The sequence below is a fragment of the Rhodnius prolixus genome, unplaced genomic scaffold (genome assembly GCF_049639745.1).
Source record: "Rhodnius prolixus isolate KJV_2025 unplaced genomic scaffold, Rpr scaffold_21, whole genome shotgun sequence".
In the NCBI taxonomy this organism is placed as follows: domain Eukaryota; kingdom Metazoa; phylum Arthropoda; class Insecta; order Hemiptera; family Reduviidae; genus Rhodnius; species Rhodnius prolixus.
Window position 1 is genome coordinate 857,888 of NW_027411606.1, and position 20,162 is coordinate 878,049.

The 20,162-nt window shown below is 30.2% G+C and overlaps 2 protein-coding genes across 7 annotated transcripts in view; one reads left to right on the forward strand and one right to left on the reverse strand.

Moving 5' to 3' along the window:
- On the forward strand, window positions 1-7,906 carry LOC141455055 (coiled-coil domain-containing protein 85C-like). The gene is made up of 8 exons (XM_074129879.1): window positions 1-162; window positions 387-655; window positions 1,281-1,428; window positions 2,537-2,794; window positions 4,746-4,920; window positions 5,421-5,536; window positions 5,611-5,748; window positions 6,612-7,906. Exons 2-8 carry the CDS (start codon window positions 480-482, stop codon window positions 6,654-6,656), a joined length of 1,056 nt encoding a protein of 351 aa, XP_073985980.1. The 5' UTR covers window positions 1-162; window positions 387-479; the 3' UTR covers window positions 6,657-7,906.
- Window positions 7,260-20,162, reverse strand: part of LOC141455056 (ankyrin repeat domain-containing protein 16-like) — a 13,746-nt gene continuing 843 nt past the window's right edge. Inside the window, exons 1-10 of one of the 6 annotated variants that reach the window (XM_074129883.1) lie at window positions 19,711-19,743; window positions 19,506-19,611; window positions 19,001-19,108; window positions 17,739-17,984; window positions 16,706-16,827; window positions 10,907-11,105; window positions 10,159-10,277; window positions 9,283-9,458; window positions 7,695-7,827; window positions 7,260-7,613 (exon numbers count right to left, since the gene is read on the reverse strand). In XM_074129883.1, the coding sequence (XP_073985984.1) occupies window positions 7,550-7,613; window positions 7,695-7,827; window positions 9,283-9,458; window positions 10,159-10,277; window positions 10,907-11,105; window positions 16,706-16,809 (795 nt within the window). In that variant the 5' untranslated portion in view covers window positions 16,810-16,827; window positions 17,739-17,984; window positions 19,001-19,108; window positions 19,506-19,611; window positions 19,711-19,743 and the 3' untranslated portion in view covers window positions 7,260-7,549. Of the gene's footprint in view, window positions 7,614-7,694; window positions 7,828-9,282; window positions 9,459-10,158; window positions 10,278-10,906; window positions 11,106-16,705; window positions 16,828-17,738; window positions 18,353-19,000; window positions 19,109-19,505; window positions 19,612-19,710; window positions 19,846-19,972; window positions 20,128-20,162 lie in introns of those variants that run through there. The other 5 variants (XM_074129882.1, XM_074129880.1, XM_074129885.1 and 2 more) reach the window with 5 other exon arrangements.

A 20,162-nucleotide genomic window follows, 5' to 3' on the forward strand; every position in this document is an offset into this window, starting at 1 on the left:
AAAAGAAAAAGGAGAAAAAATAAACTTCCCTGGCTGATAGCGTTGGCAATCCTGAAAAGAGTGTTGGTCATGTTTGTAACAAGTGGGTTAGGGATGTATTGTCTTCGCTGTGAGACTGTTGACATATTTTGAAGAAGACCTCTTTCTTTTTGTTTTAGAATGGTAAGTAACTTAATGAATTCTATTGCCTATTTCCTACTTGCCTTCAATTTTATTTTTATAATTCTTCGGTTGTTGGTAATTGGTTAATTATTTACATTAATGTGCTTATTTTATTATTGTAACGGTATTAGTTTGTTGAAGTCTCATTTAGTGACCTTATTTTGTTTGATTGATGCATTAGTTAATGTTAGCTGATTATAATTACCCTCTTTTTTTTTATCTAGCCTGTTGCCGTCCATTTACTGTTGGTACTACAACATATTACATGCACAAATTTGGAAGCAGATTGTAGGGTGAGGTAATAATTGCCTGATAACATGTCAAACATTGTAAACAAAGCGCCGATAGTTGTGAAGAAGGTAGACAGTGGAGGCGCCCCACCAAGGTATCAAACACCGCCACAACCTATTGGAATCAGGCAACATCATGGACCTCCTCCGGGTGTTGTAGATCCTGCCCAACTTTATAAAACAGCTATTCCACATATTGACAGGTATATTGCAATATTTTTGCATCATTACCATTGAGTAGTGCTCAAATGGTTCTGAAATACTAGCTTATCGTAAAGGCGCAATATTCTGCATCCTATAATCAGTGTACTTTAAAAATGTAAAAAAAGGTGTTAAATTATCTCCGATCTCTTTTCTTTAGATTTCAGGCCCGTTATGATCCTTCAAACGCTCAGAGTAAATTCACAACCTCTTCCAATTCAATATTGTATATACAATTTGGGTTAAGGTCTGGTTTAGTCAGCCCGTTCAGCATAGTGCCACTATCATTTAGTTTTAATAATTAACCTTAACCGCTTTCATAATTTAAGCTATTCCTGTTCCTTTCAAGGTTCTCCAATTAATTTTTTTTTCCTATACCTGAACAGTACAGAATCATTTACAAACAAAATAGACTCTGCGATGCACTTTTTATTTCACAACCTACCATTACAGAATGCGGTGAGATCGGAAATAGTGAAGTAATAATAAAAAAAATTATTTTATTTTTTTTTTGTACAAACTGAATACTAAAATTTAATGTCTCCTGTGCTTATGAAGAAAGGCTTTAGGTTCTCTATGAGCTTAAGATTAAACTGCTTTTAAACTTTTAAAAAATTTAACTTTTAGGAGGGAAGGTGAGAACGTGGTGCGTGGGGTGATTCCCGGGCAATATTGCGTCTCACCGCCACCTACTTCTGCAGTTCAACAACACCAAGATATGCTCAAATTTGTTAGAAAACCTGATGCAGAAGCCGCTCGACTAGCTGCAGAACAGGTACTTATTGTTTTTCACGATATTCTATGTCTTAGGTTAAGAGGTTTAAAAATAATCAAAAATACAATTAATTGCTTAGTGATTAAAATGAACTACTTAGGCTTTTCTCGAGCTATTAAGGTTCAACACCTTAATCAATTCGTCCTCCTTCAGGCCTACACTTCAGTGCTTCCTCATTCCCTGAGATACTCGTAAATTTTAACGCTCTGCAAGGACTACTTCGGTTTGGCCTTTCTGTTAACACCCTATCTATATTTACTTGTTTGTTATTTGAGAGAATGTATTTTAAGCACTCACAACCAAAGAAGTGGTTGCAATAGAGAACGTACCACTTTCTATTTGGACTGATTTTTTTTTCGCAATAGATTGCTATTATTGTTTTGCCTGTTTCCTACTTGCCTTCAATATTATTTGTATAATTCTACGATTGTTGGTAATTGGTTAATTATTTAAATAAATGTGCTTATTTTATTATTGTAACGGTATTAGTTATAGCTATAGTTATAAGTAATAGCTACCAGCTATTTCACTTCCATGTGAGATATTCAGCACGTCATTAAGATCAGAATAAGTAAACTTTTTCTCAAAAGACTAAAATATAAGAAAATTAGAATAACCATTGTCAACGGTGTTGGCTAGAACGTTTCACTCGTTTTTATGATGAAAGTGCTTGATCAAAATACATTGTAGACTTCCCAAAGAGGGAAGCATAATAATTCTTAGCTATTTAGTTTAATGATTCAACAGGTGATTACCAAAAATACATTAAATTTTTTATTTTTGTCATAAATATTAAGGTATGCTGATCAAGCCAACCTACATTTCTGATCGGAAGTTCTGATCCTCACATTCAGTTGCAGTTTTGATCTTAGAATTGTTATTATTATTAAGGGTCATTGTATGGAAAATGAAAACTAGTATTTCAGAAAAAGGGCTTGGTGACCGATACTTGGTTGTTGATGAGGTACTAATTCAATAAAGAAACTTTTTTAGCCTCCCTTTGATTCATTTTAGAAGACCATCTTTTCATTTTTACTGGTAGTCATCTGTTTAGTTTTATATTGTTCAGTAATAAAAAGTTCAGCAAATAATTTTATTTCCTTTCCAGTCACGTCGAGTGGCCGCAGAAATGCGTGGCCTTAAAGAAGCAAATCAACGCCTTTCTGACGACAATCAAGAATTAAGAGATCTTTGCTGCTTTCTGGATGATGATAGGCAGAAAGGAAGGAAGCTTGCACGAGAATGGCAGAGATTTGGTCGATATACAGCTTCTGTTATGCGACAGGAAGTCTCAGCTTATCAAAATAAACTTAGGGAGTTAGATTCCAAGCAACAAGAATTGATCAAAGATAACTTGGAGCTGAAGGTAAATCTTATAACTATTATGAATATTCAAATTAGACATTTTTAAAACTAATCAACAATATATTATACACTTTATAGAATTCGAAAATGCGTACTCCGTAAATTATAACAATAAAATGCCTGGCTTTATGCATCAAAACATCTCTAGTTATTCAATTAAATAAAAAAAATGGGTGAAATTGTTCAAAAACAGATACAATTTAATAGAATTAGGAGGGCCCATGATGTGAGCTTAGTCATGAATTTAATATGAGATTACAGAAACATTTACAATTGCGTGTATACGTAAAAGATATTTTTACTTTTTGTCCAGAGACAAATGTTTTCGTTCAATTTCGCAGGATTTTAAATTTGAATTCCTGTTATTTTAAAAGATAACTAAAAATAGATTTATGTTTATTAAGTGATGGACAATGTGCTTTTCATGACAATATTCATTGGTTTTTTTCAATGTGCAAACTCAAGTTTAAATCATTTGTGTATCTTCTTATTCTTTTGCTACGTCTATATGCAGATGTTGTTCGAATGATTTGTAAGGGACGGATAAAAATAACTTGCAGCCAAATTATGTAGGTCAGTTATTGCTCATTGGTGATATAAGGTTTCGTAGGTAAAGTAAGCCTTGATTTTATCCGTCTTAGCATGCAAATTTTCCCTGATCGGTTTCTGTTTATTTTCATCCAACACCAGAAGTTGATTAATCAGTTTAGTGTAGAGATTTTGAATTCACTTAAGTCTCACACTACACTTGCTGACAGATTGAGGGAGGTTACATGGTGTGTACATGTGTTATCCAAAATCTTAACAAATGGAAAAACATTTTGCAAAAATATGAATTAAAAATTAATTAAACCTTGTAATTGTTTATGGATTCTGTACGTTTAGAATATGTATAATTTGTTAGAATTGTATATTCTGCAAATGTACAATTCCAGACAGGCAGTAATGTAACATGTCATTGATGTTTATAGAAAGAATTATATTTTGTTTTCTTAATTCATATAAAACATCATTATTATTATTCTTATAATTATTATATACAATTCCAAAAAATTATATACATATACTCTAACGTACACTGACCCTTTAACAATTACTGGGTTTCATTAATATTTATTTCATTATTTTTACAAAATATTTTACGATTTATTAAAACCGGTCAGGGAGACCAAACATTGCGTGTTGCGAACCTGACCATATTTTCAAAACTAAGCCTTGTTAGGTTTATGTTCATTGATTATCATTAAGATAAAGTAAATTATCTTATTAAATTATTTCAGACGTGCCTTGCATCTATCTTTACTTCGTGAGCGGAGGTGAATAACAAACATAACTTAAATTTCATAAAAACGCTTTTAAATAAAATCCAAGACTAACTATAACAGTTTTCTATAACTGGAATTGAAATAACGATAGCTGTTTTACGGTCCTTTGACTATCATTAATTTTAATGGCCTTCTCGAAGGTTGTGATAAAATTCTCTTCTGAGTAATTTGTAGGTTCTATTTTTTTTTATTCTTGATTTTTCTCTCAAGTTTGTATTGCTAAGGTTATATAAACAATTGGAATATTTTCTTGTATAAAATCTTTTGGAATTCTAGAAATGTTTGAACAAAAAAGGCTTGACTTTTTCCTATTTTAAGTACAATTTTTTACTTCACTATCTATAATATTTGCATTGTTGTAAGGTTCGTAAATGAACTAAATTTTGTCTCTTGAGCTTAAAACTAAAAAATTACAGTTTTTTTTTTTTTAAATTCATTACTAAGATTTGTTTTCTCGTATAGCTTTTCGTGGTTAAGGGAAGGGGGAGGTAAGTGAGAAGTAGACTCAGTATAAGTTATCTTTTAATTATATTATCTCTGATTCGAATGTTATTTAATTTTAGTAGAGCAAATTTTTTCTTATTTGATAATTTTATATCTTTGGACTGAGAAGCTGTAATTGTACAGGAATTATGTTTGTACTTGGACGGTGAACGTAGTGGTATGTGTCGAGCATGTGGAGCTGCATTGCGGCGAGACGATGGAGACGGCAGCAGTTCCAGCACAAACGCCGATGAACCACACATGCCACCACCGCCGCACAACACTTTTAGGCCAGTATCTCAGAACTCCACAAATAATGGTTAGTCTAGAATTAGTAATTTTCTTAAATAGATAAATGTAGTGAATTGGCTGGTTACTTAATAGGATCAGTTATCAACTGACTGGAGTTTATGTACGGTTGATAAAATGGGTTAACCGATCATGTACTCCTAGTGAGTTAGGTGCTCAAGCGTTTAGTTAGGAGAGGAATTACTGGTTTAATTGCAAATTCTGCGATTTTTTTAATCGAACACCTATATAAGACACTGGCCCTAAAATTATGTTTTAGAGGATGTTTCATCTCTCTACAAGAAGTTCCTTAATCGAATTTTCTTGGCATATAAAGATTTTTTTTTTTAGCAAAGATGAGAATTAAACGTGTTCCAAAACTTCGGAGATTTAACTTAAAATCTTAAGTATTTAGTAAGAACATGTCGTATTAGTGATCACACATTTTGTGAACAATGTTCCCAAGGCGAATTTACAAGTTGCGGTGAGACGATGGAGACGGCATATAGTAATATATACTTAAATTTTCAGATACTCCTCAAATGTTAGAATATATTCAACGATTGGAAGCTAGGGTTAAACTTTTAGAAGAAGAAAACCGATGTTTGCATCAAAAACTTGGAACACCAGTACCTCTTTGGGAACAGGTACCTATACTAGTTAATATCCAACATTAGCAGATATAATTTGTGTATTCCATTTAAATTTAAATTATTTTCAGGAAGTGTTGACGCCACCACAGAGTGTTGTACAGGCACTTCAAGTTTTAGAAGTTAGGGAACAACTTGAGCGAAACACACCGGATCCTGGTTCACCCATGGATCAAGGCGAAAAAGCTCTTTTGAGGGAAATGTGCAATGTAAGTAATTTTTCTCATTATTTCACTTATCATGTCCTTATTTGGAAGATAGAATGCTGCAAACCTATAGCGATCTGTGGTTTTATATCTCTCTCTGAAGGGATGGAGTTCTGTTCAACCTGTAACTTCCTTTAGAAGAGTATTTTTGAAATATAATCAGATTTTGGAAAGATCCAAGGGAGAAATCTTCTCTTCCAATCAGCTCTAGCATGTAGGAGCTCGTTCTTTAATTCGTTCAGACTGTATTTTGGAGACTTCTCTAACCAGTTCCTTTTTGATCTTGAGGATATTTTTTTTTAACATTGAAGCCTCAGTTATTTTCTGCTGAGCATTTATTTTTTGATTTCTTCTCATTTCCAGTTGTTCTTGAGTATTTCTCCTAAATTCTTTGTTTAAAGAGAATGATCTCTTATCTCACATCTTACCAGTATGCTAACCCTGATTTCTTAGATTTACCAGAATATAAGCGACTGCTGATCTGTCTGCCGCAAGTTAACTCACTTTATTCTCTTCATTTCTTTTTATTATTCAATCTTTGTCCCCAAAGTGTGAAGTTAAATAACCACTTGATTAGAGATCTAGGTCTCCCTACAGAAATCCAGCCTAACTACATGAATAACACCCATAATAAGATTAATAATATTAATTGTTTTAGTATGTCCAGCCTGTGGAATAAATCCAGTGGTAAATCTTTATTCTTGTCCCCATGTCTCTCTATTTCTACCTAGATCGCATAAATGTCGTAAGATTTTTGTTCTATTAATTTTTTACTGATGTTCGGGACTGTATCTGAAAACAGGTCGTATAAGCGTGTTTAAGGAATAATATGTAAAATTATTAAATAAAAATATTTATACTTTTAGGTTGTCTGGAGGAAACTAGAAGAAGGTCCAACTGCCAGAAGATGAATTGTATTAAATAAATATATAGATATCTGTATGAAATAATCGACCGTCCAAAAAAGTTCCTAAAAAAGGTGTGCCTGACATTCTTTAAATACTTTAATGTTAATATATTTTTTTTAATAGAAATTGTTCACACTTCCATAGTTTTTATTCCAGCAAAATCTCTGTAAGTATTGAATCTTTTTAATTGTAAATCACTTGTTTTATATGTATATATGTAATTTTTTTTTATTTGAAGAAGTTGTGGTGAAAGGAATGGAAAGATTCACAATGAAAGTGTATAAAAATTTATACAAAATATATTTATTATATTTTTATAATTGCTCTTGCCATGACATATTTTTATTTTAAATTTATGTAAAAATACTTATTGTTTATTGAGTGACTTAAATGATATCTATACCTTTCTAAATCTGAATGAAATGAATCTCAACCACCAGTCCCGTAGAGGGCTAATTGAAGATAACTGTGAAATAAAGTGCAGTAAGTAATGTAAACCAATACAAAACTTCTTAGAAATTTTATCAGTCCGGTAGGTAAAAAAGTTGAAAATTTCTAAATTACCAATTGTCTTTTACTTTCCATTGTTTTATTTTAAAAGTTTGATTTTTATTGTTTAGATTTTTTTTTTTTTTTAGTTTAAAAAAAAAAGAAGGCTATTGAATCACAAAAATAAAAAATTATCAATCCCACCTTTCATGTACCTATACATTTGACAATAAGTTATTATTTATTATAAAATGATTTATTATTTTTAGATAGTTAAACAATACATTAATTTTATTTATTTGCAATATTATTAAAAATTGTACACAATTTTATAAGTATTGTTAAAATGTATAGTTTATTATTTTATTATTTATAAAATTAATGTTTATTTTTTAAGTGTGAAATATTTATTTAAAGTTACGTTTTAAATCTGCTATAATCAAAGTTAATTTTCTTCTAGGTCCGAATAAACTAAAAATAATAAAAAAAATTCCTCAATAAACAGATACAGAAAATAAGTAAATCTATATTAAAAATATAGGAAAAAAATACCTTATACCAATATTTTTCATATCTTCTTCAGTCATGGCTAAAAATTGTGAAAAATTCACTTGATTTTGTTCGAAGTATTTCCAATATTTTTCTAAGCCAGCTTGTTTTAATATATTTTCTATACTACTAGATCCTGGAATTTATTAAATTTTATAAACACATATGAAACTGTTTCTTATTTGGATAACTAAAATAAAATTACTTTTAATTGACATGCTTCTATTAAAAATATTCCCTTCTATTAAATTAAATGATCAATGATTATGAGAGAAACTTAGTCAGCACTAATTTTAGTTGCTTGCAATTGTTTAATTGTACATTAGCCAATGTTTATTAGTCAAAGTGAACTAATTACTTGTGGATGGTTATATGTAAGTATTTTTTAAATAATACTTTTCCTTTCATAAATTTTTAGATTTTGAAATCGAAAAATATAGTAGTAAACATTGCTCAGCAAATAGCATCAAAATTATTGGAGCTTAATGCCAAACAAATATTCTCATTATTGTTTTATTTTTAATAAAGTCGTATTGACTTTTCAGATCATTGGTGCCCAGAGTCTTTTTCAGTGTTTGCAGCCTCCTGCGTATTGTTATTGTTTTAAAAATTATTATTACTATCTTTGGGTTTACCGTGTGATAAATGTGTGGTAAGCTTGCATTAAGCTGGAATTGCCTAAGGTTTGCTAAAACCAAAATTTTGCAGTTATTATTTTAATAAAACCCATACAGAACCAATATGATAGCCAATACTCTTGAAAAGTAAACATTTTCCTCATAGGGAGTATTTACATGTGACATGTTGAAATTAATGTTTTATCAAGTATAGTCTTCTCCTATTTGTCTTATTGGCAGAAAAAAAAAAAAAAAATACGTAGATGAATTTAATATTTTCAATTGAAAGTTGCAATGTCGTCTTTATTTGTTATTACGTCAAACCCACAATTAAAACTGCATTTCAATAGATTACCTCCCAAAATAACGCTTTTAATCGTACATGAATCATGTAATTAAAGATCAAGTTAAAACTTCTGAGCATACTATTAATTAAAGCTACAGAGAAACTCTTGGCAATGAAATGAAATTATAGAACTTAATAAAGCTCCTGTTTATTGATTTACGAAAGCATTTGTGAGCTTTTATTGGTTTTTATACCTCATTCAAATTGATATTAGTAAATATTCTTTGATAATCAATTTGAGACGAGTTTAGAGGTGAATAGCCCATAATGAGTTCCCGAGAATTTAATTCTTGGGTATTACAATTCATTGGCGCAAGTCATGACATAGTAAATGATGATTGTATCGTTAAAATTAAACTGCTACTGCTGACAGACTTTAACTCTTATCTATTGCCTAATGGTTCAAGGGTTAAACTTTAGGCTTATTGGAGAATCAAATATTTATTTCTTCTTAAATGTAATATTCAAAACTTAAACTCATTGCTATCAATTAAAGATTATTATTATATCACTTAGAAAATACTTGCATGTTGGTCTAAAATATAAAATTTTATCTTAATTTGCACTCTGATTCAACTAGAAACTGCAAGTATTTGTGGTTTGATTTTAATTTGTAACGAGTACTCACCATGAATTTTCAGTACTGTAACTATCTGTGCATGATTTTTCTCATCTGCTAATTGAATTGCAGTAATTCTTTCGCTATTCGTAAGATTAACATCTGCCCCATGCTTTAGTAGAATCTTAACCATATCTAAAAGTCCTTTTTCTGAACACAACATTAATGGTGTCTTATTATTACTCCTAAAAATATATATTTTCATGAATTCAGATATAGTAAAAGAAGATTAGTTATTGCTGCATTTTTTATTAAGATAAAACTAAATAGTTTTTTGCTAATTTACTATTGTATATATTATATAAATTAAATGTTAGTGGTGGACGTGCCTAAAATCTGATGAGCCTGGGCATTGTAACAATTGAAGTGGTATCTTCATAACTCTTAATTAAAGTGTTCGGAGTGTAGAAATTTTGCAAATTTATTACTTAATAAATAATGAATTTTGAATAGGCTCAGATCCTGAGATGGTTTATTTTGAAAATAAGAGGTTTAAAAGGTACGATAAGATTTTTGTAAGGTGATTTCAAAAGTGCTCAAATATTTTAATTTTAAAACACAGCTCAAGAAAACGATCAAATCCAGTAAATTCAACTTTTTATTCGTTTTGATCAATGAATGAGCAAAATATTACAGACAAAATTTATGCGTGAAGTTTCAGTTTGCAGAATGGGTTCAGTAAATATATTCACTTTCTTTAAAGTTTTTCATCGCTATGATTATTTTTTTAATTCGTTTAATTCAATTTTTCGGATCAAACCATTCCACTCGCGTTTGTTTTCAATATCAAAAAGGCTCAATTATTTTCTTCGATCATAAATTCTATGAAAAAGGTAAACAAAAGTAATAATTATTTCGCAAAATGGAATAACGTTGTATACCTACAACAAATTTGGATTACCACCTTTTTCCAGCAAATATTCTACACATGCATAGTGACAGTGTTCTGCTGCATAAAATAATGGTGTACAATCAAATCTATCTTTTCTATCAATCATATTGGCCTGTAAAGTAATCATTGTATTAATTTAAACGATGAGAGTAGAAATTCTGTGGCTGCAAAACTAAAACAAAACGGCGTCATGAGCAAAAAACATACTAATATTATTAATAATAAACATTAATATGATTAATATCACTCTGGGAGTCTACTATCCTTAGATTTTCACTTCTCACACGTCGGCAGCTGTAGAAGTAAATTCTCATGCCATTAGTAAAAAATGTCCATATGAATACAGCGTGTCACATACTCCCAAAAACCGCTATTCCTAAGCAGCTAGTACATTTACGAGAAGAACATGAATAAGTGGAGTTTTTGCCCCAAAGATTGCTCACATATCAAATTTGTAAAATTTTCCAGTTTTTTCATTCCTAGCTCCTAGCAAGAAGAAATTTAGAAATCCTGGCGAGATTGAGTTTTTAACGGAATATATAAAACCGTATTAACAGTAGTTTGTATGTGGGTATACTTGTGAACCGAATTTCTCAAAAATAAAAATTATAAAGCTCAAATTTTGTAAATACCTACTTGTAATACTATTATCGCATCCAATTCTAAATTTTCGGCGAAAATTTGTCAACCGAATATGAGACTTTGCTACATGAAATATATTAGATTTTAAAAAGAACTTACACAGAAAACATGATTAAGTATATTGGGATTGCCTGCTATGGCAGCAAGCGTTGTGCAGCTTCTCATATCTTTGTTGAGTACAGTTTTATCGGCACCTTCTTTCACAAAAAATTCCACAATAAGTTCTCTTTCGTAGTAGCAAGCATACATCAGACCGGTCCATTCTTCAGAATTTGTTTCATCAATATTTTTACCTCTACTAAAAAAATAAAATAAAATAAAAATTGGGATATATCTCATTCGGTCATAGTGAAGAAAATTATAAGAAAACTATAATTAGAATTAACTTTAAACTGTTCAATCTTATGTAGGAATTCTTCATAGATTAGTACGTATGACATGTTCAGTTTTGATGAAAGCACGATATGCAGTTATGAATGTAATTGTGATTGTCGTTAGTGATAGTGTTTTTATTATTAAATAAATATTAATGGATGATTTTTGGGGAATATCGAGGTGCGGTCATCAATAAATACAACTTTTTTTGCTTTATACCAACGTTTCAGTAATTTTTACTACCTTCTTCAGGGTATTATAAAAAAGTTTGTGAAGTTTAATGTAAAGCTATATCATCATAACTGTTCAATATTATTGTCTGAGGCCTCAGATATTGACGAGCCTTAAATTAAAATTATAATAACAATAATTTATTTGCTGCATATATTTTTATTTAATGGTTTTATATATGTAGTTAATTTAATAATCTTATGTACATATCAGGTCGTCTCTGGCTATATGTAAATTTTAATTGAACACCTAAGCCAACAAAAGGGCATGTAGACGCCGACAGGTGGCAGTCAGTGAGAGCTGGTTGAATCGTGAAATATTTTACTTTTTATTATTCTAAGAAAAATAAATTATAAAAAATTTTCATGAGCAAATATTCTATACTTATATATTTTGATTGTATTGCAAATGTCAATAACTTGTTTCTTTCTATTTCTAGTTATTTCTAATGTTGAATATTCGGTTTAGATCCTTACACACGATCAAAAAAAAAGGGTTAGCAAATTGTCAGGCCTTAAATTATGTTGAGAATTTTTTATAGACATTGAATTGTTAATAAGTAAAGCCACCAAAAAGTCTTTTTTTATGGACAATTTCTTTATAATTTCTATCTACGTTTCAGATGCCATTGGTGCTCTTCATCAGAAGCTTCTCTTTAGAGGTGGGGAGATATGTACGTTATAACTGTCCGAACTGAAACCCCACCTATTTTGTTTTCCCAGTAAAATCAATATTTTGTGGGTTCTCAGGATTGTGCTTTGTTAAGTTTTCCTCCGAAGGTGCCCCTTCAGTACAATTCATATAATGCTATCGAAAAAATATCAAGTTACATTAAAGTAGTAGTACTCCAACTAAGTTTCACGGCCTTGAAATTTTGAATTTTTAAAATTTAAAGTGTAAAATATTTAAATGCCCTGAATATCTTTTAACTTGAATACATATTTTCCTTTCAAATTCTATGATCAAATCATTATAATTCACAGTAATTGTAACTGTACTTCCCTATTTAGTCAAATTTAATGTTACACTTAGTTTTTAAACAATTTGTAAATTATAATAGTTTCTGAAAGCGTAAATTCATATGAATTTTCCTTATATGTTCCTAAAATGTAAAATTAAAAACAAAGTAGGTTACACATATTCTAATAGGAATAATGTCTTTTTTAGGACTAGTAATGAATAACCTTTATCTATTGAAGATAGTCCCCATTTTATTTGTTCGTTTGCACCTGGTGCTTACCTTACTTCCACTACAGGCCGCTTTAATGTGTTTTATACACAATGTATAGAACGTTGTTCATTAATATTTATTAAAATAGGGGATGAGTGTATTTCCTAGATTTCTCCATGAACGTGTTTAATGATTAAATGAAATACAAATCGCGCAGCCAGATGGTGTCTTTAATTCATTATAATTATTGTATTCACATTCATTATATCCTAGAAACCAACAGGTATATTCCCACCACATCTGCATTTATGTAAAGTGTTAAGTAAATTGCCCTTAAGTTCTAGTAAACGTTTGATTAATAATTATAAAATACTGTTAAATTATTATTTCTAAAATCATTAGTAATAGGAAGTAAAAAAGAAAGCTATATGTTACAATGTTTCATTTAGAATTAGATGTTGCAAACATGCAACGTAATTATCTTAAACTGGCTAAAAACTGGTAGGAATTGTTTTGCTAGAATTAATTTTAAGGAGGGAGAATTAAATCATTGTCACAAAAAGCAAGTTGTCGGTTGAGACTAGAATATGACAGCGCGGCGTTAGCTTTGGGAATTATTACAACTAACAACATGGACTACTGTCGGTGAATAGAGGGGATCTCTTTCTCTTTCTCACTCTCTGAGTTCTGGGTCTTGGTAGGGCATAGGACGCTTGCTATGGACATAGCGTCGTTTTGTACATAGACACTAGTGATGGGCAGAACGAGTCCGTCTTTGGACTCGTTGGATTTGAATCAGTTCCAGGGTTGGAATCGATTCCAACAACTCGTTCACCGATTCCGGTCTCTGTACTTACCCTATGCATTAGTAACATTGTCACGCAATTTATTAAAAAATATCATTAAATGTTAGCTTTCCCAGTTAATAACAAAACTATATTTCTTTAACACACATTGAGTACTATCCCTAATTTCCAATTGCACTGATAAATATAAAATTAACAACGTAACACAAAAATTAACATAAAAATAGACTAGTCAATTATAAAAATTAAAGCAATGCTGTTTAGTCATTATCTAGCTTGACCACTGGAAGACTGGAGTTAATGTGCTTCAAGAGGATCCAAGATAGAGAAACGGAAATGGGTAGGAAATTATTCCCATAAAAAAAAATCTAACCCTTCAAGCAAAATGATAATTACTCATAAATAAAGAAATATTTATTTACTAGGACTTGTATATCAAGCTTTAAAAATATTATCTCATTATCTTACGAAAAGAAAAAGCTGTGTGCTTAATCTTTAACATAGCGCTGGACACTCTTATTCTTATCTTCATTGGGTAAGTTTAACCGTGTACATGACCGTGAGACAGTCAAAGTAACACTGAGCCAAAATTTAGTATTACCTAATTGGTTTACTTACTGCAGTATCCCTCCCACTCTATCACCAATTTCACAAACATTCATCGATTGGAAATAATTTTTAGTTAAATATTCGTTTTATTTGAATACAAAAAACATTATAACGCTTTCTTAAGATGATTTTAATTTTTATAATTTGTTTTTGTCCATTACTCTTATAAAATACGAAGAATTTCAAATAAAATATAATATACAAACACAATGATCTAGTGTGCAGGTGGAGTCAGTCCTCGTTACCATAGCAATGGAACCGTTAAACAACTCCGGTTCCAGCTCCAGCAATTTCTATTGGCTAGATTCAGTGAACGAAAAAATGGAACGAGTCCGGTTTCAAAAGGATTTAAATCACTCCGGATTCGACTCCACCAACTCCAGTGGATTTAACCAATGAAAATGCTAGAGCTGGGCCGGAGTCGTTTAACGGTTCCGTTGTCATGGGAACTACGACTGACTCCACCTGCACACTAGATCATTCTGTGTTTGTATATTATATTTTATTTGAAATTCTTCGTATTTTATAAGAGTAATGGACAAAAACAAATTTTAAAAATTCAAATCATCTTAAGAAAGCGTTATAATGTTTTTTGTATTCCAATGAAACGAATATTTAACTAAAAAATATTTTTAATCGATGAATGTTTGTGAAATAGGTGATAGAGTGGGAGGGATACTACACTAAGTAAACCAGTTAGGTAATACTAAATTTTGGCCCAGTTGTACTTTGACCGTCTAGCTGACATGTACACGTTCAAACTTACGCCAATGAAGATAAGAGTAAGTGTCCAGCGCTAAGTTTAAGATTAAGCACACAGCTTTTTCTTTTTGTAAAACAATAAGATAATATTTTAAAAGCTTGATATTCAATTCTTAGTAAATAAATATTATGAGTAATTATAATTTTGAAGGGTTAGAATTTTTATGGAATAATTTCCTACCCATTTCCGTTTCTCTACCTTGAATACTCTTGAAGTAAGTTAACTCCAGTCTTCTAGTGGTCAAGCTAGATAATGACAAAACTGCATTGCTTTAATTTATATTTGACTAGCCTATTTTTGTGTTAATATTTGTTTTACGTTGTTACTTTTATATTTATCAGAGCAATTGGAAATTAGGGATAGTTCTCAATGTGTGTTAAAGAAATATAGTTTTGTTATTAACTGGGAAAGCTAACATTTAATGATATAATAATATAATAAATTGCGTGACATTTGTTCTTATGTTTAATCGTTCCAAACCTTCTGCTGCCTCATTTTCATTTTTATTTGCCTAAATTTTTTGGGGCGGGGCGGAATCACTTTTTTTAAAAATAGGGATTTGAATCAACTCGTTCCACCATCGGACTCGTTCCAATGGAACGAGTCCGCTCAAATAGCCCATCACTAATAGACACTCACGCAACCAAGACTTATTCACCAAAGTAGAAGAGGAAAGGGTATTTAAGTGGTGGGAGTAGAACAACGCAAGCGTCAGGTATAGATCTAAAAGTAGTTCTGTTCAACGATCTTTTTCCCACTTCATAGTATTGTTTCCTCGTTCATGAATAAAGGTTTGAGAATGTAGTCACGAGTTAAAAGCAATAATATGACTAACTGCAGTTTGAAAGGAAAAACAAAAAATATTTATAAAAATTAAGGAAACCCAAGTTGTACTTTAAAAAAAAAGTAATAAAGTTCAAAACAAGAATATTCCTTTAATGCGTATGTTATAATCGTATTATGCATTTCAGAAAGTTTTAGAATTAACCTTCCATTACAAAAGACACCTTTTTCATTTAGACTAAGCCAACTATTAACCTCCCTCTCTACTAAATTGTGACTCCATTCCTCGTGATTCATTAATGAGTTTTGTAAATCATTTTGAGTGTTATGCCTGTTAAGGACTTCATCACTGAGAGTGGAAATATGAAGAGTCAACGTTTTAATAGAATTATGATACAATCTCAATAGAAATTTAGCTATTTTTTTTTTTTTTTATTGGATTTTTAATGAAAATGTACGCTTTGCTTTCACTAAATATGAAAAATGAATGTGAGTAGATGTGACTGCGAAATCCCCAAACCAGAAGTAGAATATTTTATTAAAAGGATTTTTCAGTTTTTTATTTTTTTAAAAACTCGCTATACTCGTTACGTACGTTTATCTATCTATAATATCACACTGGAGTCATTTTTCAAGGGCAATTAACTTTAGGATAGTGCTGGAGGAAAGGATGGTTAAGCTTATCTCTAGTTTGTCGTTTACGATTCCTTTACTTTCTTGTCAACTTTTAATCATAAGAGAGAATTTCCTACAGATTTTTCCCAAAATCTCCCAATTTATTAAAAATAAATAAAATACCGCTTTAATTTTAATGAATTTGATTTACTAAATCGTGAAATCTAGCATTCTTACGGTGATAAAATATACCTAACCAGCACTCTATTGGGCAAAATGTGAACTAAAATAATGATTTAAACAAAATTGAAACCATTTTCTAACCATTCCATCGATCGATCAACTCTACTGACACTACCTATACATATAGTCTTATGTAGAGAAATCCAGGTCGGTTCCTTTTTTTTATTAATCATAATGAGACTTCGATTTTATTTTTAAGGTGCAAAGTTTTTTTTTCCATTTTTCGACCTATTATAACTAAATTTCTCCAAGTATATTATTTAAAAAGAAAGAAAAAATAATTATAGATGTAAATAAAATACCATCTGATGAGATATTGGACTCTGTCAAGCAGTCCAAGAGCAGATGCGGTATAGAAATCCATTTCTCCACCCTTCTCGAACACTCCCCACTTATGTTCGTCCATCAGGATGCAAGCATTGATCTGCAACAGACCCGAGCAAATAACTTTACTAACAGCTACATTCAGAGTCTGTTACTTATTTTGCTTAAATCTAATCTTAATAAAAACAAGTTTTAATGTAAACAGTAACTTATTTATTTATTCTATTCTGTTCGGTCATTTAGTATTAGTATGAGTAAAATGTAAATATATAGTTTTTTGAAAGCTAGTAAATAAGTTTATTAGTCCTCTCTTTAACTCCGATCCTAAATAATATTCGTAACAACTGATGATATCTTTTTTTAAAAAAAAGTAAAATAAAATAAAGTAAAATCTGACGAGTACACACACGACTTTTCTTATCGCAATTAGCACAAATTTTTTTGAAATATAAATATTTTTTCTTAGATAGCTGAATTCTAAATGCTAATTTGCTTCTCCGATTTTTTCAATCCCTGATATAAACCCATCCTGCGCTTTAGTTTTGTTTCCCCTGAAAATAATCAGAGAGTCGATATTCAACTTTAACTGTAGAATAAACTGAATGGTACTTTAATGAAATGGTAAACTCTTCCATACAACTTCTCATAATGAATTATCCCAAAAGATTGTTCAAATATAGGTTTTGGTTCTAGAACAACCAGGGCTGAGTTATTAAATCTTTGATAATGTTTTTCAGTTTTGGAGTATTTTATGGAAAATATTGTCAGGTTCTGGCGGAGTTGGCTTATCACGCTTCATTTGTAAAAGCATTTAATTACAGTGTATGTCCTAAAATATTGAAATAAATGAACTTAGGTAGGAAGAGGATGTCCTACAGTACTCACATCAGACTTCTTTCATTTATTTAATTTATATTTGATATTTAATTTGTTTATAAAGTGTGGTAATTTATTTTTAACTTAAATTATTAATTTTTCTTTAAAAAAATAAATCTTTTCAGCATTACTCACCACACAAAACGTGTAATTGATGTGTATAATTTGCGCATCGTTGGTTTTTGTCAGTTAGTAGCGTCCATTCTCCCACCAACCTAATTCCCTCCACACTTAGTTTTGTGTACGTTTCATTATTTCATTTTCAAACAGGCCGGCTACGTTGTAGTAGAACTATTGCGTGGGTACCAAAACATTTATGCTTGCATCTTAAATTCCTTATGTCATGTTCTGTTCTTAACACTTGTATGTCTGATGCTTGTGCTACATCGCATTTTTTGTATTATTATGTTAATTTTTGTCATTTTAGTATTGTTTTAAGAGATATTTCTGATTTTCTTTCATATAATATTGGAGAATGTCTCACAAATACAGATTTATTAATGTTTAAACTTAACATCACATATAAGGTGTTACAGTTGTGTAGCTATCATAGTTGCTGGCCTAAGATTGACCCGATGGTACTACACTGGCAAACGTGTTTCTTCTAGTAACTATTCTTGAATAAGAATTTTTAACAGATCTTCTGTATGGAAAAAAGTCATTTTTTGATTTGGTTACTTTAGAGTTCAAATAAGCATTAAGCTTCAAATAAGAAAATAAGTTTATTAGAATAGACGAACTAAATATACCATTGTACTAAATAATTTTTCAAGTATTTTAATCATTTTCCTAAAATACCTCAAAAGATTTTCTCTAAACCCTGTTTTCTCATTGGAAATGGTGATCTAGATATCACTTTTGTTTAAAACATTTTAGGGACGTGCAGAGATCCTACGGTAGTAACGTGTAACATGCCATGCTTTCAATAATATAATGAAATTAGCTAGCTACGGAAAGAGGCAGATACTTGTCGAAATGATGACAATTAAAAAAAGATCTTTAGAAAGGCAAATAGGCAAATTTAATATTGTAAAACCATTAGAAATATCAATATTTAAGCTGTTTCAAATAAAGCTAATAAATCCTAGCAATTTTGTAAATGTATGAAAGTCAAACAAAATTGTTGGAACAAATTTTCGTGAAAATGTCGAGAAAATAAAACAAAAAAAAGATCAATTTACGAAAATAATTTCGTTTTTTTAAAGTTTGATCTGAAACTTTCTCTCACTTTTCTCGTTCAGCAATACTCAAAATGCTTGCTTTTAGCTCTGAATGATCTTCTCTTGAAATTTCAATTTGATTAAATTTTTAGTTGTCTTCAGTATTCTTTATAGTTCATAGTTATAGTAAAAAGTTACTTTAAAAAAATACTTTAATAAATATTAAATAGAAAATACTTTTCGGAAGGATGACTTCTGAAATCAGCTTTTCCAGAATTCTTTAAAGTTTTAAAATTAAATGATTTTTCTCCTACTCGAATAACAAATCTTTAAAGACACATAAATCTGTAAAAAATAAAAAAATACACCTTCACTACACTTACTTATTGAGATATTCACAGTTTTAGTTCTTAAATTTTCTTCATAATTGAAATGTAATTAGTTTTTTAGTCTACCCTTAATATTACTTAAATGGAGGTACTGGATGTTTTACTGAAAATGTAATTCATAAAGTTTCAGGAGTCTGTCACGCTAAAAAAGAATGTTTCCCAAAAAATGGAATATTTGTTATAATTTTTTAGTTTGATTTATATTTACTTATTTTCTTAACTTTTTATATTAAGACACCCGAAATTTTAGGTAGTAATGCGTTATAATAGCCTGATATTTAGGCAAGATCTGTTAAAGGAGACAGTATGATTACTGTCTTTGTCCTATAGTAACATATAAAAAAGTAACTCACCATCCGGTTGAAAAAGGGCTGGCCCTGATCCAAAGCACGTCCTTTTAAATGGTCAAAATTAGATTTTACTTTTCTACAAATATACCTATAGATGAATGCAATAATTCTGAAATTAAGAAATAGTAAAACTTTTCGATTTGTTCAAATAAATTGTAATTGCACAGTTCTGTTACAACTGATTTCCTTTTAGTAAAATATTTATTACCTATTGAAGATTATTCGTGTGTTTGGCGTGTACAATTTACCATCATTTTCTTCCAAGTAGATGTATATCATTTTTACGATTTACTCTTTATCGCTTTACCCAAAGGAGAACTTGACAAATTTTTATAATATTTTCCTGAAAAACAAATATTTTTTTTGTGCAAACACAGATGAAAAAATAAAAACAGGTAGCTCAAACAAGATAATTCAAGGTTTTTTTTATCTGAAAATCTAATATGGTCTAGTAAAAAATTCTTCTCAACTTAAAAAAAAAAAAAATCAGTTATATTCTTCATGATTTGATTTTTTTTGGAAAACTGGTCACTAGTAGGTTTTATACAGAAATTTCGATTATATTGGTAATCTTCATTGTTGTTAAAAACTTTGGAAGCCCATTCAATTAAACTATCAAACCTTCGTTATTAGTCATTAGTTAAGCATATGTATGTACAT